This window comes from Oncorhynchus kisutch, linkage group LG24 (assembly GCF_002021735.2).
Source record: "Oncorhynchus kisutch isolate 150728-3 linkage group LG24, Okis_V2, whole genome shotgun sequence".
NCBI classification, from domain to species: domain Eukaryota; kingdom Metazoa; phylum Chordata; class Actinopteri; order Salmoniformes; family Salmonidae; genus Oncorhynchus; species Oncorhynchus kisutch.
The window spans coordinates 21,496,976-21,522,110 of NC_034197.2; the positions used below are offsets into that span (position 1 = coordinate 21,496,976).

The 25,135-nt window shown below is 41.9% G+C and overlaps 1 protein-coding gene across 1 annotated transcript in view; it reads right to left on the minus strand.

Annotated features, from left to right (window-relative positions):
* Positions 1-25,135, minus strand: part of sema3gb (sema domain, immunoglobulin domain (Ig), short basic domain, secreted, (semaphorin) 3Gb) — a 46,899-nt gene that overhangs the window by 19,082 nt on the left and 2,682 nt on the right. Inside the window, exon 2 of the mRNA XM_020459690.2 lies at positions 11,461-11,594. Coding sequence (XP_020315279.1) covers positions 11,461-11,563 — 103 coding nt within the window. The 5' untranslated portion in view covers positions 11,564-11,594. The remainder of the gene's footprint in view (positions 1-11,460; positions 11,595-25,135) is intronic.

The following is a 25,135-nucleotide window of genomic DNA, read 5'->3' on the forward strand; positions in this document are numbered from 1 at the left end:
ACCAGGAACACATCGACAACAGCCACCCTCGAAGCATCGTTACCCATCGCTCCACAAAATCCGCGGCCCTTGCAGAGCAAGGGGAACAACTACTTCAAGGTCTCAGAGCGAGTGACGTCACCGATTGAAACGCTATTAGAGCGCACCCCGCTAACCTGCTCGGGAGTTGATAGGCTTGAAGTCATAAACAGCTCAATGCTTGAAGCACAGCGAAGAGCTGCTGGCAAACGCACAAAAGTGCTGTTTGAATGAATGCTTACGAGCCTGCTGCTGCCTACCACCGCTCAGTCAGACTGCTCTATCAAATATCAAATCATATACTTAATTATAATATAATAACACACAAAAATACGAGCCTTAGGTCATTATTATGGTTAAATCCAGAAACGATCATTTCGAAAAGAAAACGTTTATTCTTTCAGTGAAATACGGAACCGTTCCGTATTTTATCTAACGGGTGGCATCCATAAGTCTAAATATTCCTGTTACATTGCACAACCTTCAATGTTATGTCATAATTACGTAAAATTATGGCAAATTAGTTCGCAACGAGCCAGACTGCCCAAACTGTTGCATATACCCTGACTCTGCGTGCAATGAACACAAGAGAAGTGACACAATTTCACCTGGTTAATATTGCCTGGATTTATTTTAACTAAATATGCAGGCTTAATAAAATATACTTCTGTGTATTGATTTTAATAAAGGCATGGATGTTTATGGTTAGGTACATTCGTGCAACGATTGTGATTTTTTTCGCAAATGCGCTTTAGTTAAATCATCCCCCGTTTGGAGAAGTTGGCTGTTTTTGTTAGGAATAAATAGTCTTCACACAGTTTGCAACAAGCAAGGCGGCCCAAACAGCTGCATATACCCTAACTCTGTTGCACAGAACGCAAGAGAAGTGACATAATTTCCCTAGTCAAAAGAAATGTATGTTAGCAGGCAATATTCAATTAATATGCAGGTTTAAAAATATATACTTGTGTATTGATTTTAAGCAAGGCGTTGATATTTATGGTTAGGTACACATTGGTGCAACGACAGTTCTCTTTTTTCGCGAATGAGCTTATTAAATCACCCGTTTGGCGAAGTAGGCTATGATTCAATGATAAATTAACAGGCACCGCATCGATGATATGCAACGCAGGACAAGCTAGATAAACTAGTAATATCCTCAACCATGTGTAGTTAATTAGTGATTATGTTAAGATGTGTTGTTTTTTATAAGACATGTTTAATGCTAGCAGCACCTTACCTTGGCTCCTTGCTGCACTCGCATAACAGGTAGTCAGCCTGCCACACAGTCCCCTCGTGGAGTGCAATGTAATCGGCCATGATCGGTGTCCAAAAATGCAGATTACCAATTGTTATGACAACTTGAAATCGGCCCTAATTAATCGGCCATTCCGATTAATCGGTCGACCTCTAAAAGAAATCACTACTAAAGGACACCAATAAGAAAAATAGACTTGATTGAGCCAAGAAACATGAGCAATGGACATTAGACCGGTGGAAATCTGTCTTTTGGTCTGATATTTGAGATATTTGGTTCCAACCACCATGTCTTTGTTAGACACAGAGTAGGCGAACGGATGATCTGCACTTGTGTGGTTCCCACCGTAAAGCATGGAGGAGGAGGTGTGATGGTGTGGGGGTGGTCTGCAATTTATTTACATTTCAAGGTACACTTAACCAGCATAGCTACCACAGCATTCTGCAGCAATATGCCATCCCATCTGGTTTGCGCTTAGTGGGACTATCATTTCTTTTTCAACAGGACAATGACCCAAAACACACCTTCAGGCTGTGTAAGGGCTATTTGACCAAGAAGGAGAGTGATGGTGCTGCACCAGATGACCTGGCCTCCACAATCACCCAACCTCAAACCAATTGAGATGGTTTGGGATGAGTTGGACCACAGAGTGAAGGAAAAGCAGCCAACAAGTGCTCAGCATATGTGGGAACTTCTTCAAGACTGTTGGAAAATAATTCCTCATGAAGCTGTTTGAGAGAATGCCAAGAGTGTGCAAAGCTGTCATAAAGGAAATGTATGGCTACTTTGAACAATCTAAAATCTAAAATATATTTAGACTTGTTTAACACTTTCTTGGTTACTACATGATTCCATATGTGCTATTTCATAGTTTTGATGTCTTAACTATTATTCTACAATGTAGAAAATAGTAATTACAAAGAAAAACCCTTGAATGAGTAGGTGTGTCCAAAATTTTGACTGGTACTGTATGTCAGGCTTGGATTCCCCATGCCAAAAACTTTTTCCCCAGGTGCATGAAGAATGAGGACATGTTCCGCGATGTCAATGAGAACCTACGGCCAAATGCTCAAGACAGGATTGATGCAAACTAGTGCCTGCTTAACATTGTTTCTTTCATTTATTTCATTTGTTTCATTAGATCACAGTCAGACATAATTACTGTATGTTGTAATTATGTCTGAACAATACATTTATTTATTGCATCAATGATCACACCTTTGATCACACATGGGATAGAAATTTGATGTTCAGTCCATATTAATGGATAGTGCAAGTGTAATGCCTAATGAAAAACTGTGTACATTTCTGTAGCATATTACATTCAAAGGGCAATTTTGGAACATGTATCATGCATTTTTAGCCATTGGATTAACTGGTTATTACAATAACTAAATTGAGAAGATATCACTATGTGTTTTGGTGATTAAAATCAATGTTGTCATGGTATTTCAAAGTTTACTTATATTTTGGATCAATGGTTGTGCTGTGAAAGATGTCTTCAAGAAAAATTAATGCACAAGAAAAAGTTCTGAATATGAGACTTGCTGCATTACAAGTCTACAAGAGTTTTGTACTAAGAATTTTGAAAATTCGTTCATAAGTATTTGGTCACCTACAAACAAGCAAGATTTCTGGCTCTCACAGACCTGTAACTTCTTCTTTAAGAGGCTGCTCTGTCCTCCGCTCGTTACCTGTATTAATGGCACCTGTTTGAACTTGTTATCAGTATAAAAGACACCTGTCCACAACCTCAAACAGTCACATTCCAAACTCCACTATGGCCAAGACCAAAGAGCTGTCAAAGGACACCAGAAACAAAATTGTAGACCTGCACCAGGCTGGGAAGACTGAATCTGCAATAGGTAAGCAGCTTGGTTTGAAGAAATCCGTAACACACTACGCCGCCAGGGACTCAAATCCTGCAGTGCCAGTACATGTCCAGGCCCGTCTGAAGTTTGCTAGAGAGCATTTGGATGATCCAGATGCAGATTACAACTTTTTTGTAAAAACTCAACTCGTCGTGTTTGGAGGACAAAGAATGCTGAGTTGCATCCAAAGAACACCATACCTATTGTGAAGCATGGGGGTGGAAACATCATGTTTTGGGGCTGTTTTTCTGCAAAGGTACCAGGACGACTGATCCGTGTAAAGGAAAGAATGAATGGGGCCATGTATCGTGAGATTTTGAGTGAAAACCTCCTTCCATCAGCAAGGGCATTGAGATGAAACGTGGCTGGGTATTTCAGCATGACAATGATCCCAAACACACTGCCCGGGCAACGAAGGAGTGGCTTCATAAGAAGCATTTCAAGGTCCTGGAGTGGCCTAGCCAGTTTCTAGATCTCAACCCCATAGAAAATCTTTGGAGGGAGTTGAAAGTCTGTGTTGCCCAGCAACAGCTCCAAAACATCACTGCTCTAGAGGAGATCTGCATGGAGGAATGGGCCAAAATACCAGCAACAGTGTGTGAAAACCTTGTGACTTACAGAAAACGTTTGACCTCTGTCATTGCCAACAAAGGGTATATAACAAAGTATTGAGATAAACTTTTGTTATTGACCAAATACTTATTTTCCACCATAATTTGCAAATAAATTCATTAAAAATCCTACAATGTGAATTTCTGGAGAAAAGAAATTCTCATTTTGACTGTCATAGTTGAAGTGTACCTATGATGAAAATTACAGGCCTCTCTCATATTTTTAAGTGGGACACAATTGGTGGCTGACTAAATACTTTTTTGCCCCACTGTACTTGTGAAAATGGCATCCAAAGCGCAAAGAAAAACGATAATACTTCATATCACCTCTGGGCTCATCCTGACAATAACAATCCTGCCTTAGCCCCAATACACAGTATGTTAGAGCAGCACTGGATGGAGACAGAGCAAGGTTTGGGAGGAGTTCCTTCTTTACCACAGTGGAATCAAGTTTTGTTTGCCAGTTGCCCGTGTGTGTGTGTGTGTGTGTGTGTGTGTGTGTGTGTGTGTGTGTGTGTGTGTGTGTGTGCCCGTGCGTGTGTGTCTGTCTGTCTGTATGTGTGCCAATGTGCCAGGGCCAGAAAAGCTGGTGGTCACATTTTCCACTCGCAAACACTGACTAACGGGTGCTATAGGAATCAGGACTGCTCACAAAAAAAGTTAATAAAACCATGCCTCTGGTGCCAATCCTAGTCATCTATTTGTACTTACAGAAATAATGACATTTTATTTTATTTTACAGCCATTAGGTAACCACATTATGTCCCCTATTATCTGAATCTAGGTCGATTGACAGACAATTTTGTAGAAATAAATCTAAAAATCTAACTTTGCAGTAGTTTGGTAGGCTCTATATCCAATGAATGCCTAAATTGCTAGTGCTATTGTTAACTTTCTTGTTTAGAATAAAGTGTGACAGAAGATTATCTGTGTTCTCATTTCTATGGAAACAACTTAAAGAGTATGTGGACTTTGCCAAGTGTAGTAATAGTATCTCTCATTAGCAGATTGGTCTGACTTCTTACTGTAGAATTTAAATCAAGATCACTTTTTTGGACTCTCCCAGATAACTCAATCCGCCGGGATGCCTTTGACGGCAAGTGCCTACGCAGAATTCTGGGAATTACATGGCGCGATCACAGCCCAAACACAATACGGTGAAAGACATCAGAGCCTCCCGACTCCCAACTGTTTGGCCACCTGGACAGATCAAACCCGCCTCTGGAGCCTGCCCTCATCCTCAAGGACCCATCTCCCAACTGGCCACGCCCAAGAGGAAGACAGAGAGCCAGGTGGTCCGACCAGTTGGAGTACGACCTACACAACCTGGGACTCAACACTACATCAGGCTGGGACCTGGCCCAGAATACGACGGTGTGGAGATACAAATGTCCAGGCACTATGCTCCTAGAAACTAGTGAAGAAGAACCAGTGAGTGAGTGAGCCAGTGAGTGAGTGAGTGAGTGAGTGAGTGAGTGAGTGAGTGAGTGAGTGAGTGAGTGAGTGAGTGAGTGAGTGAGTGAGTGACAAGAGGTCTCACAGATAATGTTTTGGACATCCCAGATAACGGTTTTGGACCATCCATAGAGGTCTCATGCTAAACCTGGTATTAGTCTGGGTACTAGGCAATACCCCCACAAGTGCTATTTCCACACTACAGTGAGGAAAAAAAATATTTGATCCCCTGCTGATTTTGTACGTTTGCCCACTGACAAAGAAATGAGCCGTCTATAATTTTAATGGTAGGTTTATTTGAACAGTGAGAGACAGAATAACAACAAAAAAATACAAAAAAACGCATGTCAAAAATGTTATAAATTGATTTGCATTTTAATGAGGGAAATAAGTACACCCTCTCAATCAGAAAGATTTCTGGCTCCCAGGTGTCTTTGATACAGGTAACGAGCTGAGATTAGGAGCACACTCTTAAAGGGAGTACTCCTAATCTCAGTTTGTTACCTGTATAAAAGACACCTGTCCACCTAAGCAATCAATCAATCAGATTCCAAACTCTCCAACATGACCAAGACCAAAGAGCTCTCCAAGGATGTCAGAGACAAGATTGTAGACCTACACAAGGCTGAAATGGGCTACAAGACCATGGCCAAGCAGTTTGGTGAGAAGGTGACAACAGTTGGCGAGATTATTCGCAAATGGAAGAAACACAAAATAACTGTCAATCTCCCTCAGCCTGGGGCTCCATGCAAGATCTCACCTCATGGAGTTGCAATGATCATGAGAACGGTGAGGAATCAGGATCTTGTAAATGATCTCAAGGCAGCTGGGACCATAGTCACCAAAAAAACAATTGGTAACACACTACGCCGTGAAGGATTGAAATCCTGCAGCGCCCACAAGGTCCACCTGCTCAAGAAAGCACATACATTCCCATCTGAAGTTTGCCAATGAACATCTGAATGATTCAAAGGACAACTGGGTGAAAGTGTTATGGTCAGATGAAACCAAAATGGAGCTCTTTGGCATCAACTCAACTCGCCGTGTTTGGAGGCGTCGGAATGATGCCTGTGGCCCCAAGAACACCACCCCCACCGTCAAACATGGAGGTGGAAACATGCTTTGGGGATGTTTTTCTGCTAAGGGGACAGGACAACTTCACTGCATCAAAGGGACGATGGACGGGGCCATGTACCGTCAAATCTTGGGTGAGAACCTCCTTCCCTCAGCCAGGGCATTGAAAATGGGTCGTGGATGGGTATTCCAGCATGACAATGACCCAAAATACACAGCCACGGCAACAAAGGAGTGGCTCAAGAAGAAGCACATTAAGGTCCAGAGTGGCCTAGCCAGTCTCCAGACCTTAATCCCATAGACAATCTGTGGAGGGAGCTGAAGTTTCGAGTTGCCAAACGTCAGCCTCAAAACCTTAATGACTTGGAGAAGATCTGCAAAGAGGAGTGGGACAAAATCCCTCCTGAGATGTGTGCAAACCTGGTGGCCAACTACAAGAAAAATCTGATCTCTGTGATTGCCAACAAGGGTTTTGCCACCAAGTACTAAGTCATGTTTTGCAGAGGGGGTCAAATACTTATTTCCCTCACTAAAATGCAAATCCATTTTTAACATTTTTTACATGCGTTTTTTTCTCTATTTTTTTGTTGTTATTCTGTCTCTCACTGTTCAAATAAACCTACCATTAAAATTATAGACAGATCATTTCTTTGTCAGTGGGCAAACATACAAAATCAGCAGGGGATCAAATACTTTCTTCCCTCACTCTAATGACGGGCTCAACTAAATGAGCAAGACTCAACAGCGTACCACTGGCCCCCCTGACAGCGGTCCCTTAGTTTTCAATCATTAGAAGAGCTTTGGACTGAATTAGTGTCTGGAAGCCAAGTCCTGGCAGGTGGCCAGCTCGTTGGGACAGAGACTGCTATTGACACAAGGGTCCTTTAAGGGTCTGACTTTTTACAAGGCTGGGCCGGTCAAGTATCTCTTTTGGGCTGAATTCCACAAAAGTTCTCAAGGGAAAGAAATGTAATCAGGCAATGCTTGGTTCTCAGCCGCTGGACCTTGATTATCTGCTGACATTCTATCCATCAATGTTCCAATGAACATTCTATTTCCAAATAGAGCATTACCTAATATGACGATTTGGCCCCTTTGCAAGCTTTTGAATCTAGGAATGGTGACTGCATTAACTCATACAAAGGGAAGCGGAAAGTATGGATGTTGCTCTTTCTGAAGTGATATCATATGATGGATGTTACTCTTTCTAATGTGAAATAATTTGAAGATATTCTTTCTGAAATTCTATCATTGGATATTAGGATGCAACGTTGAGTTGAGCACAAAGTGCATTCAAGTGAAAATGGATAGCATCAGCATTTCTACACCGGGAATGGCTGATCAATGTATCATTACACAAAATATATTAATTATTTAAATAAATATTCCTCTTATTCAATGTTTGGGTCCAGGGTTATGTCAAGTTTAAACTTTGACACCAAGCACTGGACATTCACTTCCCACCAAGTTATTTAAATCCTCTTCCCAGATCTCGGTGTGTTTTCCCCTAATTGACACAGTGGCTGTTATTCTTTCCCAATGAAAGTATTTCCCACAAGAAGGTTCATAGTCATTCCAGGGGTAGTTGACTACTCTGGGAAGTTCTTCAGTTCCTGGTAGTGCAAATAGCCTGGTCTGTGTCAGAGATTGATGGAAAAACCATCAACCACCCTAGGATGAAGAGACAGTAAGTATGCTCTACGGCTGCTGTTTCAACAGAGGCAGAATGGGGGGACAAAGAGTAGACCAGACGAGTTGTGTAGAAGAAGAATGCCGTGAAGGTTTAAGGATATAGGGGACAATATTGCGAGACAAAAGGTAGTTTTCCAAATGGATATTTGCACGTTAACATTTGGATGGGACATACCGTATGATGCATCCATCCCATTATTCTATTGTTTTCAGTGTGTGTTTTTTCTCCCCTGCCTGTAATACTGGGTTTCAGAATATATTCCTGCAGTGAAATGACCAAATCGCCCTCTATTGGCCTCATGGGTGGAATGTTCTTCATATTTTTCAGAATTAATAACCTTCTTTTTTTTAAATACAAAAAATATGGTGTTTCTATTTCAAACTGTTTTGTTATATTTCAGTTTTCTGTGATGTATATAAAGTGTAATATTGGGATGAAATACATTTTCAACTCATATCTAACATGGTACAGGTGTCTTTTTTTTAAGCCCAAAATGTATGTGTGGTGTATATACTTTTGTTTCAAAGTAGATTTGTTTAAGACTACCAATAAACACTCTGTGTGACCCTGATTTAGCCCACTGGAATAAAAGGTTATTAAACTGATTTCAGACACAGTGAGCAAAGTTACATGCACACAATAATACGAATATTGTGGATAATTTTAAATTTTATAAAAATTTATAAATTAAATTTTATAAAACATTTTTTTACATGCTTTGTGTAACGGATGTGAAACGGCTAGCTAGTTAGCGGTGTTCGCGCTAAATAGAGTTTCAATCGGGGACGTCATGTGCTCTGAGACCTTGAAGTAGTGGTTCCCCTTGCTCTGCAAGGGCCGTGGCTTTTGTGGAGCGATGGGTAACGATGCTTCGAGGGTGACTGAGCAAGTGACGTCACCGATGCGAGGGGACGGTCTAAAGTTATACTGTTACATTGATGCTGTTGACCCGGATCACTGGTTGCTGCGGAAAAGGAGGAGGTCAAAAGGGGGGTGAGTGTAACGGATGTGAAATGGCTAGCTAGTTAGCGGTGTTCGCGCTAAATAGCGTTTCAATCGGTGACGTCACTTGCTCTGAGACCTTGAAGTAGTAGTTCCCCTTGCTCTGCAAGGGCCGCGGCTTTTGTGGAGCGATGGGTAACGATGCTTCGTGGGTGACTGTTGTTGATGTGTGCAGAGGGTCCCTGGTTCGCGCCCGGGTATGGGCGAGGGGACGGTCTAAAGTTATACTGTTACATTCGCAAGAAGAACGATTTCCCTAATAATCCTGTTTACATGGACACATCTGAAACCAGGCTACCTATGGGACTTGATAAATGCAGAATATCGGCAATCAAAATAAACGTTCTACCATAGTGACCATGTTCATTTTGAGAAACCTTTTTGATTCTGGGTTCAGACATATAAAGTTTGTATGCGAAAACTATTTCTAAGATAAATGTTTTCAGTTTTTCCAAACTCACTTCACTCGATAAGAGGGAGGCTTGCGCTACTGGTGCTGGCACATGCGTAGATCACATTCACAGCTGCAACGTCCATTAAGCTATTTACATGTCCTAACAGTTCGATTTTGACCTTACGCCGATTAAGATAACTGTAAGCAGAGCAAGGTGTTTACATACTTGGCCTAGTGCCATAATCAGTTTAATATTGAATTATTAGTGTGCATGTAAACGTACTCATTGCAGGATATCTCAACTGCGGTGGCAGTAGCTTCTGCACTCTGCCTTGAGAGAGTCCGTCTGGAACAAGATGACAGGCCCCGCTCTGCATAACAGGCATGTCTGTCTCGCATATTGGAGCAGGTTGTTGGATCTGGGCCCTTGCGTTCTTCAGGGGGCTTCCCTGTGCGTTTGCTGAGGTAAACACAGCAACCATGGCAGGCTATTTATACCCCGGTAACACCAGTGCCCTATCCTGCTTCTCAGAAGAGGAATCCGTTTCACTGTCACCTACGCACACAATAACCCAGGATAGACCACCACCCCCTGTCACCGCTCTCTCCCTCACAGTGACACCCCTCCCCTTTCCTCCCTTAATACCCACACCCATGTCTGTCTCCATTTCTCATTCTCACCACTCTTTCTATCCATTACTCTCTCCAATGCCTTTATTTTCACTCCCTCTCATCTCAAACTTGCTTTCCTTCTCTTCTCCATCTACTTCACCAGATTTATCTTCTTCCTTCCTCCCTTCATCACCCATCCACCCCTCCATTCCGTGTGGCTCTAGTGTTACATGGCGAGCTCATACCTCCTGAGACATGGGCGCCACCAGTGTACCCTGGGCCCTGGCAGAGGGCCAACAGATCCTGTACCCCCTTCCCTCCACAGAGGGCCAACAGATCCTGTACCCCCTCCGCTGCACAGAGGGCCAACAGATCCTGTACCCCCTCCCCTGCACAGAGGGTCAACAGATCCTGTACCCTTCCCCTGCACAGAGGGCCAACATATCCTGTACCCCTCCCCTGCACAGAGGGTCAACAGATCCTGTACCCCCTCCCCTACACAGAGGGTCAACAGATCCTGTACCCCCTCCCCTACACAGAGGGTCAACAGATCCTGTACCCCTCCCCTGCACAGAGGGTCAACAGATCCTGTACCCCTCCCCTGCACAGAGGGTCAACAGATCCTGTACCCCCTCCCCTACACAGAGGGTCAACAGATCCTGTACCCCTCCCCTGCACAGAGGGTCAACAGATCCTGTACCCCCTCCCCTGCACAGAGGGTCAACAGATCCTGTACCCCCTCCCCTGCACAGAGGGCCAACAGATCCTGTACCCCCTCCCCTGCACAGAGGGCCAACAGATCCTGTACCCCCTCCCCTGTACAGAGGATGGCAAGCTGTGCCCGTTTGAGTTACATATATCACATTCAGACACAGAGCTCCACAGAAACACAGGCAGGTATTTTCAGATAAAGAAAACACCAAACACATTTTTTGGATGAGAAAGAGTCTTATTGTCAGTATCGAGGGAAAGTGTCCTTTTGCTTTTGGGTCAAAATGCCAGTCAGCTTTTGGGTTTCTAAATTACTATTGTGTTCAAAGGGTGCCTGCTTTCGTTTTATAATTGTTTTTTGGTGTATAAAGTGAAATACGTACTTTATTGAAAAAGTCGCTCTCAAGACCCCAACTTTGATGTCTTTCACATTAAACTAAAATTTCATAGTTAAATGCACTGACACAAATTATCTTAAGTGATGGGGAATGTTGCTGTTGGATAATTATTATAATATCAGCCTTAAAGCGCCAATGTGTATACATCAACCAGCATTAACTTTAGGCAGTCCACAAAAAGTTATTAAGTTAAGCTCCAGATCTGTTTTACTTTGAAAGAAAAGATGTGGTTGTTTTGAAGTTTAAAGAGCTATCTATTTCAATTACACTGAATTTCACTAAAGCAACGGTTAATCTTCCCACTAAGAATATCCCAAACGATATCTGTCAACTGAACACTCACTGAAAATAAGTAAGGCTCACCTTTGTAAGACAAATGCACTCTGGGAGCAGTCCGAGCGTCGGCATGGCAACTGTAGACACATAAACTCAGGAGAAAGAAGAGGAGGGCTTGGGTGGTCTCCATAGCAATGAAGGCAGAGTTAACCTTTGGAGTCCTACAAAGGGGAAAGGGAAAAGCATTACAGATTAACTGAATGTCACTTAAAACCATCATATCATTTGCAGCCATTTAGAGAGAGTTCCACATCTAATACAACATCCCTTTGCACAGAAAAGTGTAGATTTGAGAAGTTAAAAAGCAGATGATACGTTTTGAATTAGCTTCCAGTCTTCTGACACTGAAATCACCCTGACCCTTGTAATAATCTGTTTGCAGGTCAGTGAGCATCGACGCTTTCTTTGTCAGAACCAGAGTTAAGAATAAAAATACCTCATTACTGAGAGATATCATTAGCATGTCAATCGCTAGACATTCCCATTTCAAGAACACTATCAATAAAAGGACAACAAAAGAGTGCACACAATCAACTACAAATGGATGCAGAAACTTTGGGTACTAGTAAATATTAGGTGCCAGTTTGCCTGACACAGATTAAACCTAGTCTTTCGATAGAGATGTTTCAATAGAGAAGCACTTTCAATAGAGATGTTTTTTTTTTGTTAGGACAAGGCCTAATACCGTGTCTGGGAAGCGGACACTAAGAAAACTATCCTATTTAACATACTGAGAAATTGTCAATTAAAGAATCATTGAATTGTATGACTTTGTAGGAAGCCTCATCAAGTCATCCACATTCAGAGGCTTCTTCATAACAGGGACACCCAGATAAATCAGATATCAATCAATGACGACAAGGCAGAGAAGCCATAGACAGAGAACACAACCTAGTTCACATGATTCAGTTTGGGGCAATGTCTTGTTCCCGTTCCTATGACTGGGTTATTGTAAAATAGCTTGGGTCTCAGATAGCCAGGGAGCAGCACAAAGTGACCATCTCTATTTGACCTGTGTGCCCTTCCCCTGTCACTGGGACAGTGGTGGAGTAAAAAAGACTGTGTGAGAGTGGGGCAACAAGGACTTCCCGGGAGTGACACACTCCAAAGGAGATTAGGAAAGTATGCACCCCGAGACTGAGAGTTCTTAAACACTGCAGCCAAATCCTGGCAGCTAATACAAATCCCAGTCACAATGTCTTGCTTTAAATCTTAAACTCCTTTAGTAAGAGACTGTCTAAAAGCAAGAGAACCACCAATAAGGATCACACTCACTCACTAGGCTTCGGAATCTAATGTAAATCAGGTTTGTTTAAGTTAGGGCGTGGGTGCTGTGCTGTATTTTCCACACATATACCCAAGGTTAATGACGGGTTATCATAACTGGAACATAAACACCTTTGCCTAAGCTCAGACACACCACAAAGAAGAAGGGTTAAAAGGAGCGTGTTGCCGTCCTATCGCCTCTGACCAGAATATCAGACAACATGTCACGACGATTCTACATGTTGAATTTACGCAAACAGCCACCGTTCGTAGTCACCCAGTAGGGCATTCAATTACACAACACGGCTACTGCTGCTTTTAACTTTTCGTTGGAAACAAACATCGTTATCTTGTCACCCAGAGTCACATTATAGCACACAATATTTTACATACAGCAGGTTTTTAAAGGACCAAAGAGTTTTGTCTGCTTCGTGTTTTCATTTTTGCCAGTGCAAAAATATTGCAATACTGGTATCATCACAGCCCTAAATGATAATATTGCTTTTCTCTGTCAACATGCTTACATCCATACTTATCCAACACCGTTACCACAGTAATAGTAGCAGTAGCAGTAGTAGCAGCAGCAGCAGCAGCAGCAGAAGTAGCAGCAGTATCAGCAGTAGTAGCAGAAGTAGTAGCAGTAGTAGTAGTAGCAGTAGTAGTAGTAGTAGTAGCAGCAGCAGCAGCAGCAGAAGCAGCAACAGTAGTAGCAGAAGTAGTAGCAGTAGTAGTAGTAGCAGTAGTAGTAGTAGTAGTAGCAGCAGCAGCAGCAGCAGAAGCAGCAACAGTAGTAGCAGAAGTAGTAGCAGTAGTAGTAGAAGTAGTAGCAGTAGTAGCAGTAGTAGCAGAAGTAGTAGCAGTAGTAGTAGTAGTAGTAGTAGTAGTAGTAGTAGCAGCAGCAGCAGCAGTAGTAGAAGAAGTAGCAGTAGTAGCAGTAGTAGCAGAAGTAGCAGTAGTAGCAGTAGTAGCAGTAGTAGCAGTAGTAGTAGTAGTAGCAGCAGCAGCAGCAGTAGTAGAAGTAGTAGTAGTAGTAGTAGTAGTAGTAGCATAAGTAGTAGCAGTAGTAGTAGTAGTAGTAGTAGCAGCAGCAGCAGCAGCAGTAGTAGAAGTAGTAGCAGTAGTAGCAGTAGTAGCAGAAGTAGCAGTAGTAGCAGTAGTAGCAGCAGCAGCAGCAGCAGCAGTAGCAGAAGTAGTAGCAGTAGTAGCAGCAGCAGCAGCAGCAGTAGCAGAAGTAGTAGTAGCAGTAGTAGTAGTAGTAGTAACAGTAGTAGTGGTTGTAATGCAGTAGTAGTACAGTAGTATTTTTTTACAGTACCAAAACCATAATTTTAAAGAGCTAGTGCGTAATCACCTCACTACTAGTTTGACTGAGTTGAGCCCCAAGTCTTACATTATCATAATACTGTTTAATTAAGTCATAATAATAGGCTCCATTATATGCTTGCTGTTATGGTGAATATGAGAGCAGTGGGGCCTCTGCTTGACTTGCTCAGCAACATTCTCCACAGTCTGTTGCTTCTGTATGGCCCCGGAGGGTATCAGGACATTAGGCTGCCTTTGAACATGACACATTGGATGTTTCTCAATCTGCATACTACTGTGCTCCACACTCTCATGCTCCGAGTTCATTCTCCGAGGACGTTCTCTTGAGTACGCTCTTGTGAGGACGAGATTGTGGAGAACACATAAAAATTTACATTTGAGAAGCACTGCCCACTCCCATGCTACTGCATTCCCTTTGACCAATAAAGACAAAACAAGATGTCTACATAAAAAAAGCAAGCTTGTAACTTCATAATTATCAGCTATACGTGAATCATATTAATCTATACTGAACAAAAATATAAAAGCAAGATTCAACAATTTCAAAGATTTAACTGAGTTACAGTTAACGCAAGAAAATCAGTCAATTGAAATAAATACATTAAGCCCTAATCTATGGATTTCACATGACTGGGCAGGTGTGCAGCCATTCAGAATTAGTTTCCCCCACAAAATAGCTTTATTACAGACAGAAATACTCCTCAGCCCACAGGTGAAGAAGCCGGATGGGGAAGTCCTGGGCTGGCATGGTTACACGTGGTCTGCGGTTGCGAGGCCGGTTGGACGTACTGCCAAATTCTCTAAAGCGACGTTGGAGGCAGCTTATGGTAGAGAAATTAACATTCAAACCTATGGCAAAGCTCTGGTAGACATTCCTGCAGTCGGCATGCCAATTGCAAGCGCCCTCATAACTTGAGACATCTGTGGCATTGTGCTGTGTGACAAAACTGCACATTTTAGAGTAGCCTTTTATTGTCCCCAGCACAAGGTGCACCTGTGTAATGATCCTGCTATTTAATCCGTTTCTTAATCAGCTTCTATCAGCTTCTATGCCACACCTGTCAAAGGAGAAAATCCTCACTAACAGGGATGTAAATAAATTTGTTCTAAAAATTTGAGAGAATTCGCATTTTGTGAGTATTGAACATGTTTTATTTCAGCTCATGAAACATGGGACCAACACTCCTTGTGTTTATATTTGTTGTTCAGTGTAGCTAGCCAGATAGTTTTACATGTAAAAAACGACCTAGAACTATTGTCGATATGAAAGGTGGTAGGCCAACGATAGCCACAAATTCTTCGTGGGTAATTAGCTAGCTACCAATTCTTTGTCAGTTAGCAGCAGTCTTGGCACACTACACTGGGTATTCTAGGCAGATAAACATGCCAAAATGACTGCAACATTTATTTAAGTATCAAGCTAAAATATTGTAGTCAGGCTACATATGTCAGGCAACTTTTCATTCAGAGTTCATTTTCTCTCGCTTCAGATCAAAACCAGCCACCATTGTTTAAAAAAAAACTTTGAATCATTTTTTATGTCAACAATCCTGGGAATACTTCAGTTGAAGCTTGCATCGATGCTTCAAAATGTGTACAAATGAAGTACATGTCTGAGAACTGCCCTCCGTGTTTTGCATACTTTATTTTGGACTCATACTCCGACTGTTCCGTGCTCCAATTTCCATGGTTGTATGCATATTGAGAAACACCCATTGTCACTGACTTGTCATTGACATCAAGACTATCACTGCAGCAAAAATGTTATCCAACTGGATCCACAAACTGGGTCTTACAGTAACACACAACATGGAAAACCGTCTTAATTTTACTCAATCTGGCTCCCAAGTAAAAAATTCAATAAATATACACTACCGTTCAAGTTTGGAGTCACTTAGAAATGTCCTTGTTTTTTAAAGAAAAGCACATTTTTTGTCCATTAAAATAACATAAAATTTATCAGAAATACAGTGTAGACATTGTTAATGTTGTAAACGACTATTGTAGCTGGAAACGGCAGATTTTTAAAGGAATATCTACATAGGCGTACAGAGGCTCATTATCAGCAACCATCACCCCTGCGTTCCAATGGCACGTTGTGTTAGCTAATCCAAGTTTATCATTTTAAAAGGCTAATTGATCATTAGAAAACCCTTTTGCAATTATGTCAGCACTGCTGAAAACTGTTGTTCTGATTAAAGAAGCAATAAAACAGGCCTTCTTTAGACCAGTTGAGTATCTGGAGCATCAGGATTTGTGGGTTCAATTACAGGCTCAAAATGTCCAGAAACAAAGAACTTTCTTCTGAAACTTGTCAGTCAATTCTTGTTCTGAGAAATGAAGGCTATTCCATGCAATAAATTGCCAAGAAACTAAAGATCTTGTACAACGCGGTGTACTACTCCCTTCACAGAACAGCACAATCTGTCTCTAAACAGAATAGAAAGAGGAGTGGGAGGCCACGGTGCACGACTGAGAAAGAGGGCAGGTACATTAGAGTGTCTAGTTTGAGAAACAGATGCCTCACAAGTCCTCAACTGGCAGCTTCATTAAATAGTACCTGCAAAACACCAGTCTCAACATCAACAGTGAAGAGGCGACTCCAGGATGCTGGCTTTGTAGGCAGAGTTCCTCTGTCCAGGGTCTGTGTTCTTTTGACAATCTTAATCTTTTCTTTTTTTGGCCAGTCTGAGATATGGCTTTTTCTTTGCAACTCTGCCTAGAAGGCCAGCATCCCGGAGTCACCTCTTCACTGTGGGCCTCTGTACGACTATGTAGATATTCCATTACAAATCTGCCGTTTCCAGCTACAGTAGTCATTTACAACATTAACCATGTCTACACTGTATTTCTGATCAATTTGATGTTATTTTAATGGACAAAACATTTGCTTTTCTTTCAAAAACATTTGCATTTCTAAGTGACCCCAAACTTTTGAACGATAGTGTCTACAGTATATATCCTAAGAATTGTGGCCTTTTTGAAATGTCATCAAAGCATTACATAAATCATCCCTATGAGCTCGCATGACAGAGTGTTGTGGAGGAGTCTGAGTCTGCATATAGCATGTTAGCCTCTAATCACAAGCCACAGGTGACTGAGAGCATGTTATTATCATCCCAGAGAGAGCCTTGGTCTAAGAGGACGTTCCACCTGCATATTGGAGAGTGGAGAATGGGCCTCGCCAATGCAAACAGACCATACTCTCAAATAGGTTGAAATGCTGAAGATAAGAGGAGATCTGGATGGTCAGATACATGGTCGCAGGGTAGGAAAAAAACAACTCTTTATGAAGAATGCACAACAAATATGGTTGCTACTAGAACCTCAGAGGAAAAGAAGAGCAGGGTACTAAGTACTTGAGTATGTTTACTCTCTCTAAAGTCCAACCTGATTCAAGCATATTCATGAAACATTGGTTCTTACTGTACAATTTGCAATGAGCTATTTCTGGTTCAGCATGTTTTACAACTGATCTATTCGACCTGAGGACTAGTGCATAGATCTAATGAGATGTGCCAGACTGGACAAGCGTATCCATGCCACATAACAGGGATGGGAGGAGGAAATAAAAAAAAGAGACAGAGAGAGAGAAAGCAAGAGAGTGGGGTGAGAGAGGGAATGGACACAAAACATGTTGGGAGAGCAAAACAAATTACACGAAAAAGGTAGGATTTTCACGTTTGAGTCATGATTTTGGACCTGTGTCCACAGTATATAAACAACAAAAAGCCATCAAGTTCCTTTCCACTGCCTCAATTCCTCTGCCAAGTGTAAGCTTGAAGACAAACAACGAGAAGCTAGCTAAACCTCAGTTTTGGGTTGTAGCGTAGTGAAATTCTCCTCAAATATAAATGTAGTTTCTGTGAAACCAGCAAAATTGCCTGCAGTGGCTTGCAAAGGGCATTCAGTCTTTCAAGTGACTGGATAGCAGAAGGAGTATGTCATGGAGCAAAGATGGGTGAAACATTTAAAAAAGAACAGTCATTTCTAGATACTGGGAACATCATAATGGACAATTGAGCACTAGCTCTGCTTATGATGTCATAGATGCTCCTGTGTGGTCAGATGTGGTTGCTTCATAGGCAATGCAATGACTAGTGGTGAAAAGTCCATGGAAATAATGTGGGGTTCACAGCTGTATTCTGGAGTTAAGTTCCAAATGACTAACAGTTCACATTAGAAGTCTAGATAGGGGTGGTCCTATCAATGCAAACCACAATTGCGATAAGGAATGCACAGATCCACAGAACGAGACAAACAAAGGAATGCATCAAAGGATCCCTCATATGGAACTCAATGAAAGAGGAATGAAATTAAACAAGCTAGTACAGACTTTTCAAGCAACGTTGTACATGTTTATTTTGTCTGAGACTCCATTTCAGTCCCAAAAATATTTGTCTCATAAAAGTAAAAAATAAAATATGTTTCTTCAACGTTAGTTGATTGAGTGAACCCGCCATGTTGGCGTTGCAACAAAATCCTGGATCCCGTAATCCAACCTGTCATAGGTTAAAGCCGACAGAAGGGTGGCCATGGCTCTTGAAAACATGTCAACATCTATCTCACACACTACTGTCTGTCCACATCTCACGATGCAATCAGAGTCATTAAAGTAGTGCAGAAAGAGCTGTGTGCTGCACCCTGGAGAAAACATGTTGGGGCCTGAAAACCTGCGACAGCTGATACAACTTTTCACACCATTATTGTCCCATAAAAAAACAGAGACAGGCTATACTTGAGGGCTAATCCTCGATCTTAGCATACTGTATAATGATAACATTAATCACTAACAGTTACACAGTAAATGGATGTTGCAACAGCACAGGAATTCACCAACATACATGGCTTTCCTTGAGGCATGAATGTATTGAATAAGTCATATCAAATTGATTTCTATTTGTCTCAAGCATTTGCTTTTTAATCAATGGCCTTCACTTTGGTATAACCAGAGATAATAGAGTACTGTACTTGAGTTTATAATTTGCAGCCTGCTCCCTGATTGTGCATACTCTCATCATTCTACATCTGGGCAACTGTAATTTGACCCAGAATCCACTAAGTATACAAACTGTAATTTTACCCAGAATGCACTAAGTATACAAACTATAATTTGACCCAGAATGCACTAGTATACAAACAAAGACTAAAGAGGGCAGAAGTTTACCCAGGACTTTGAGGATTTAGTGTCCATAAAGGATGGTGATACATTTCCAAGAGCCAACATTCATAGTAATCCTCCTGATCTTGGTTTTATTTGTTTTGTATAACCGACAGGTTTATGGAGGTAATTTTTTCCTAAAGGCACTTTCCTGTCTGGAAAGCTGTGGATATGGTCGGAAAAATATAAAGGCATAAAATGTGTGGGTCATAAGGCTGTTTGAATCCTTCCTGCAGATTTGAAGTGCAGATTAGGAGCTGGTTGAAGTGACAGATTGCATATGGTTTTCTAGGGCACATGGTCACAGGGGAAAAGAAAGAGGTGCCCACGAGAGGCTTGTGTATATCACCATGCATACTGCATCTCCAACAGTACAGGGACCATAGAGATAAAACTAGCCATACAAAACGAGTGTTTTATCTCTATGACTGGGCCTGCTAGCTTGGCCAACAATTTGTCCCTGATGTTGGTCCGAGTGGTCGTCCCCATGCAGCACCTCTCCACACGCGCCGATCGGGACAGGGCTGTCAACGTGAGAGCTCATTAGCACGGCCTCTTGGAAAGAAAGCTGCGACAGGCTTGGAGGGCGGCCCCAGGAGGGACGGAGACCGCCAGCACGGGTCAATGGGGGTCATGTTTCCACATCGTCTGCCGAAAACCTAATCATTATTTACTTAAGCCCAACCCTTGCTGTTAGCGCCATCTCCCCAACACCAGGTGGGTTTCTCTCTCTGTCTTTCTGTCTGTCTCGTTCTCTATCTATCTCTGGAATGGCAACAGCACATGCCATATAGATCATACGATAATGAAAGTCAAACAAATACCCCTGTGAAACTTTTTCTAATACAATGCTGTATCACCTGTCAGGAACCGTACAACATTACTGTGTGGAGTGACTGACCTGTGCCTCCCTGCCTGTTCTCTCTTGGTCTGTTTCAGTATCAGCACGTGTCAACACCTATTTAATTCTGTGGAGGGTACAGCATGTTTCATCCTCGCTCAGGGGACAAATGCTTGGCCAGTCAGAGGGCCTCCAACTCACAGCAGAAATATTTCATTCACAGACTGTCAATGCCTCCACTCCACTTGCGGACGCACCTGTGCTGTAGTCCTGAGACTTTTAATCAATCATGATTCCTATTTCTGACGCGTCACAAGAACAGTCTGTTTGGTGAACCATGACACCATGCATCCAAAGCATACATAGGGTATTATGTTTGTAGGGAGTGTCTCCTGTTAATCTGATGTCTTTTTTGTCACTTTTGTCTCCATGTGTTATGACTTCATTACCTAAATCAAGAGCCCAGTGTTCTAGAACTAAATAGTGTGTTTGAGGAGAGGAAAGTGCTGCTATCCTATGGTCTGTCCGGAGGGTCCTACAGTGGGTGTGTTGTGGCTCCTCTCCAGTAGCAGCTGTAACCAGGCTCCCTCCACACAGGTCCAGGGTCCAATGTGTAATCCAGGCCAAGTGGTGAACTTTGGAGTTGACCGTTAAGCTCCTGCGCGCCTAAATACTGGATTCAGCACCTCCCTTCAAAGGCTGTTAAGCTCCCCCTGTCTTATCTGCTCCTCTTTGAAGTACTACACTTCCATGACCATGTCTCCTGTAGCTCCACAATAGGCCTGTCAGCAAGCACAAGACTCAGGACAAGTAGTGGGTGAGAGACGAACTGACTGAACTTCAATTTGAAACTAATGTGTTACTTTTCGAGAAGAAATAACTACAAACATTTGAAAGGATCCAGTTTCCTTCAAAGTGTGACTGGCAGCATAGCCTTAATTTCTAGGCTATTTCACAAGGAAAGTGTCACAAGGAAACTACAACAAAAAGCTTGGTAGCTGCTGGCGATGACTGAACATAAAAAAACGATGACTGAACATACTAGCTAGCTAGCTAAGTCATAGTCCTTGAAATGTCACCTGTCATTCAGGTGTAACCAGAGCTATATGTGTTAGCCAGCATATACTTGTTCCACTGTGCCTAAGCCCACTCTTTGACAAAATGATATCCACAAGATTACGGTGTCTGGCTACAAGACTACTGGCAGCAACAACAACAAAAAAACATTTAGAAGATACATTTGCTTTTGTTTGCGTCAACTAAAAATCGAAAGAGCTCCAAAGATAGTCTCAAACAATGTTGGCAAACATGGCTGTTTCCCTGAATCTAGAAGGACAGTGAGGGCAAGGGGACAACACATGGATGCCCCCTGCCCTCCCCCTTATGTGATAGCACAAAAGGGGAGCATTTGCGTCACCCCACATTTATGCAGTCCATCATTCCTCTCTTTCCTGTCTCTGTTGGTAATCCAGCCCCCCAGAACTCATTCCCTCAAAGTGGAGGTCATGTGTGCTGTAATGGTACAAAATGAGCGAGGGAGCATTAGAGGGCTATTTTGCAAAAAAACAGAGGGCGATCTATGGACACCCTCCTGTCACATTCCAACACCTGTTTCAAATGGGCTTACTCGTTTGATTTACACAATAAACACTGGATTCCTTTGCAATTACTAAAACTTCTTGCCCTACTATTTATACCCTACAGCTGTTTTCCAGCATTGGATTGGCTTATGACAGAACATCATTTTATTTGTTTTATTTTTTACATGCATGTTTGTTTTTGCCAGACCCAAATCCTGGCTTAACAGACCTTCAGAAAGGTTGCCGTGTTTAGATATAGATTTCACACACATTACAGTCAAGGCTGCACTGCGCATCCAGAATTCTATGTTTAATAGAACATTCTTTACTAAAATCAGAACATAGAAAATGTAACACTGAACTCTGAAACAACAGTACATAGTATCCAAATCCACAAGAGCTTGAGTCCAGAGCTTGAGACCAGTGAACAAGTGAGCCAATCAAAGTGAGGCCCAGCGACACCAGACATGATGAATGGCTCTCTAGATTTACACAGTCGCTGGCTACATCTTCACTCGGTAAAAGGCTTGAAGAATGGTCCATTGGGTTCCAAGAATTTACTTCAGTTCGAGTACAGTGGATACAGAGGCCTTAGCACCAGGCCTTCCATGCCTATACTCCATGCCTGTCTGAAAAAGACTGTCTCTACCTCTGGCAGGTCGCCAAGAATCTTCAGAATGGAGGCTTAATACCCCGCGGGCTGACAGCTGCATGGATTAGCTCCCCTTGCCTGCTGTCATTGACGCCCCCTGTATTGTGCCTTTCCCTGTAAAAGTGGCACCAGATTTAGGAAGGATGGTAGGGAGGGGAGAGGGAGGGGGATAACATTCTAAAGTCAAGTCAGGTGCTTCTGCTTTTGAAGTCCTGGTGACTGGCACAAGTGCTGTGTGGCTGGCGGTATACAATATTTATATGGTATAAATAGTATATAATCAGTTTGATACTATCTCTGACTGTCACTGGGCTGACTGATAATAAAAGAGAACTCTGCCCCTTGCTCACCTGAGAGCTACTTGTCTTTTTCATTAAGTGCCACATTGTCTTTGATGCCGGAGTAATGCAAAGAACATGTCAGGTTCTGCAATTCTCTTCCTGTATCATACAGCCTAGTACATCTAGGGTATTGTGTTTAGTCACAAAATAATTGGGAGGGGAAAGAAACCCGAGGACAAAAACATTTGAGAAATTATTTAACCATGGTACTGCTCATAAAATTAAATACGGGCACCAAAAGTAGCGGGCCTATATATTTTAAGTCTGCCACACTCACTGGTATACCTAACAATCACTCTCTTCCCCCCTTCCCCCTCCTCTTAACCTCTAGGGCCCAGGCTGGCCCTCATTTGACCCCAGCAAAACTCACTGAGGCTGTCATGACAACCGTCTCAAGAGACCGGTTGTATTTGTGGTGAGTTGGAGCCTGGCAACTGCTTGAATGCCCCAAATCCTTGATGACAAGGAGAGTGTCAGGGAAAGTGACGACGAACCATAGCCAGGTCCCTATCTGAACATATATCTACATGACACCAGCTTTGTGGTTGGCTTCTGATGCACTGTGGATCACCTCCAGTTGTTACCCTACATCAAACGTCAAGATGGAACATTTAAAGGTAGACTCAGTTAAGTGACTTTGCCACGAGCAGCACCACAGATATTGAGATGAGTGAGATGCAAGGGTTCACTTCACGCTGTTCACAGTGTGGTAGCCAGGGTACCAAAACAGCTGAGAAGTTGAGCCTATGCTGTTTACTTTCTGCATCTATGTCATATCATTGAGTCTACCTTCCATTAATGTACTTAGTTGCAAATCTGCTACATAGAGAGGCATATTATACGCCTTATACATGTATAGGGCCTTGTAAAATCTGTTTTATTTTTTGCTTGATTCCGTTTTGTTTTCCCTGTGTTCCAGTTTCACCGTTTAGTTTTTCCAGGTTCCCGTTTTCCCATTTTTTCCTTCAGGTTTTCGCTCTCAAAATTACACTTTCTAAGTCGACAACAATGCTTAAACATCAGGAGACCACTTTTGAGGTCTGGGAGAAAATATTTAAAAAAGTTGATTTTTGGGTGTAGTTACCCTTTAATTCCAGTGTCCACCTAGCAAGAGACTGTTGTTTAGCTGTGTTTTTGTAGCACACATGTGATGGTAGAGTTTTCGAAACAAATACCCACTAGATAATCATGATATCATTCTGCCATGTAAGCATAGGCTATTTTGTAGTTAACATTTCATTTAGACGGTTTTTGAGAAAGCCTTTCCATCTACCAGAAGACTTTCATTAGCATCATCGCTCACGGCTGCACAAAGGGGTAGACTCTCACCCACCGCACATGCACATAGAGAGGGAATTATCGTTGTCTCTTACAGAAAGTTGCAGGAAATACGAATCACTGATGCATTTGGTTCATGCTTTATGATAAACTTGGCCAAATTAACACATTTTCAATACATTTTGTTTATTCCTACTAAGTTCAATACATTTTTGATTAGTGTTGAATTCCGTTTTAATGTATGGATTCGGTGATTCCATCCGCGTTCTTCTTATAATAAGACATTATAAAGGCTGAAACATGGTTATAACAAGTAATACAGCATTATACCGCTCTACTTTATGTAAAGTGTTACTAACTATAATAACAACTTCCTTAGTATAGCACCTTCTGACACGCAACACAAAATTATTTACATATAGTACAAAAATGAAAAAAAATCATTTTGCCAAGGTTTGCAAAGTAAGGATAAATATGTTCCAGTAAACCTACCAATTGTTTATCCCTGCAATAAAGTTTGTAAATGCTGAGATTCCCCCTAAACTGAAATGTTAAAATATATATATATATTTTACCTTTCTTTAACTAGGCAAGTCTGTTAAGAACAAATTCTTATTTACGATGACAGCCTAGGAACAGTGGGTTAACTGCCTTGTTCAGGGGAAGAACGACAGATTTTTACCTTGTCAGCTCAGGGATTTGATCTAGCAACCTGTCGGTTACTGGCCCAACATTCTAACCTGACAGGTGTCAGGTAGCCTAGCATAATTAAAAGCATAATGCCACAAATATACATCAGGTGTGACAGTAAATTACACGTCAAAATATATTTCTACTATTTATTGCAAAATGTCAGACAGATTGCTTTTCTTTTTCTTTCTCCTTACACTCTCACTATCTCATCCTCAGGGATTCTTGGAGATGTTATGGCAATCTCTTTTGAAGAGCTAAGATAAACACTAAGATAAAAGTTAAAGGTTGAAGGTCAAACTGTCAAATAAAAATAGAGATATTTTGCAGTTGGACAAACATGACTTAGGAGCTGGCCATAAACATAGTAGCAATGAAGATTGTCGCTCACAATGTCTCAACCAACCATTGCCAGGCGACTGTGCCAGGACTCAACGATAAGTCAAAGTTGGATAGGTGGTTTTGCTAAATAAAATGAACCTACACTGAAGTATGAGAACCTACACATAGCCTGTTTCTATTTCAAACAGAAGAGGAGATAAAGTTTTAGGAAACAGAATGGCTTTGAGT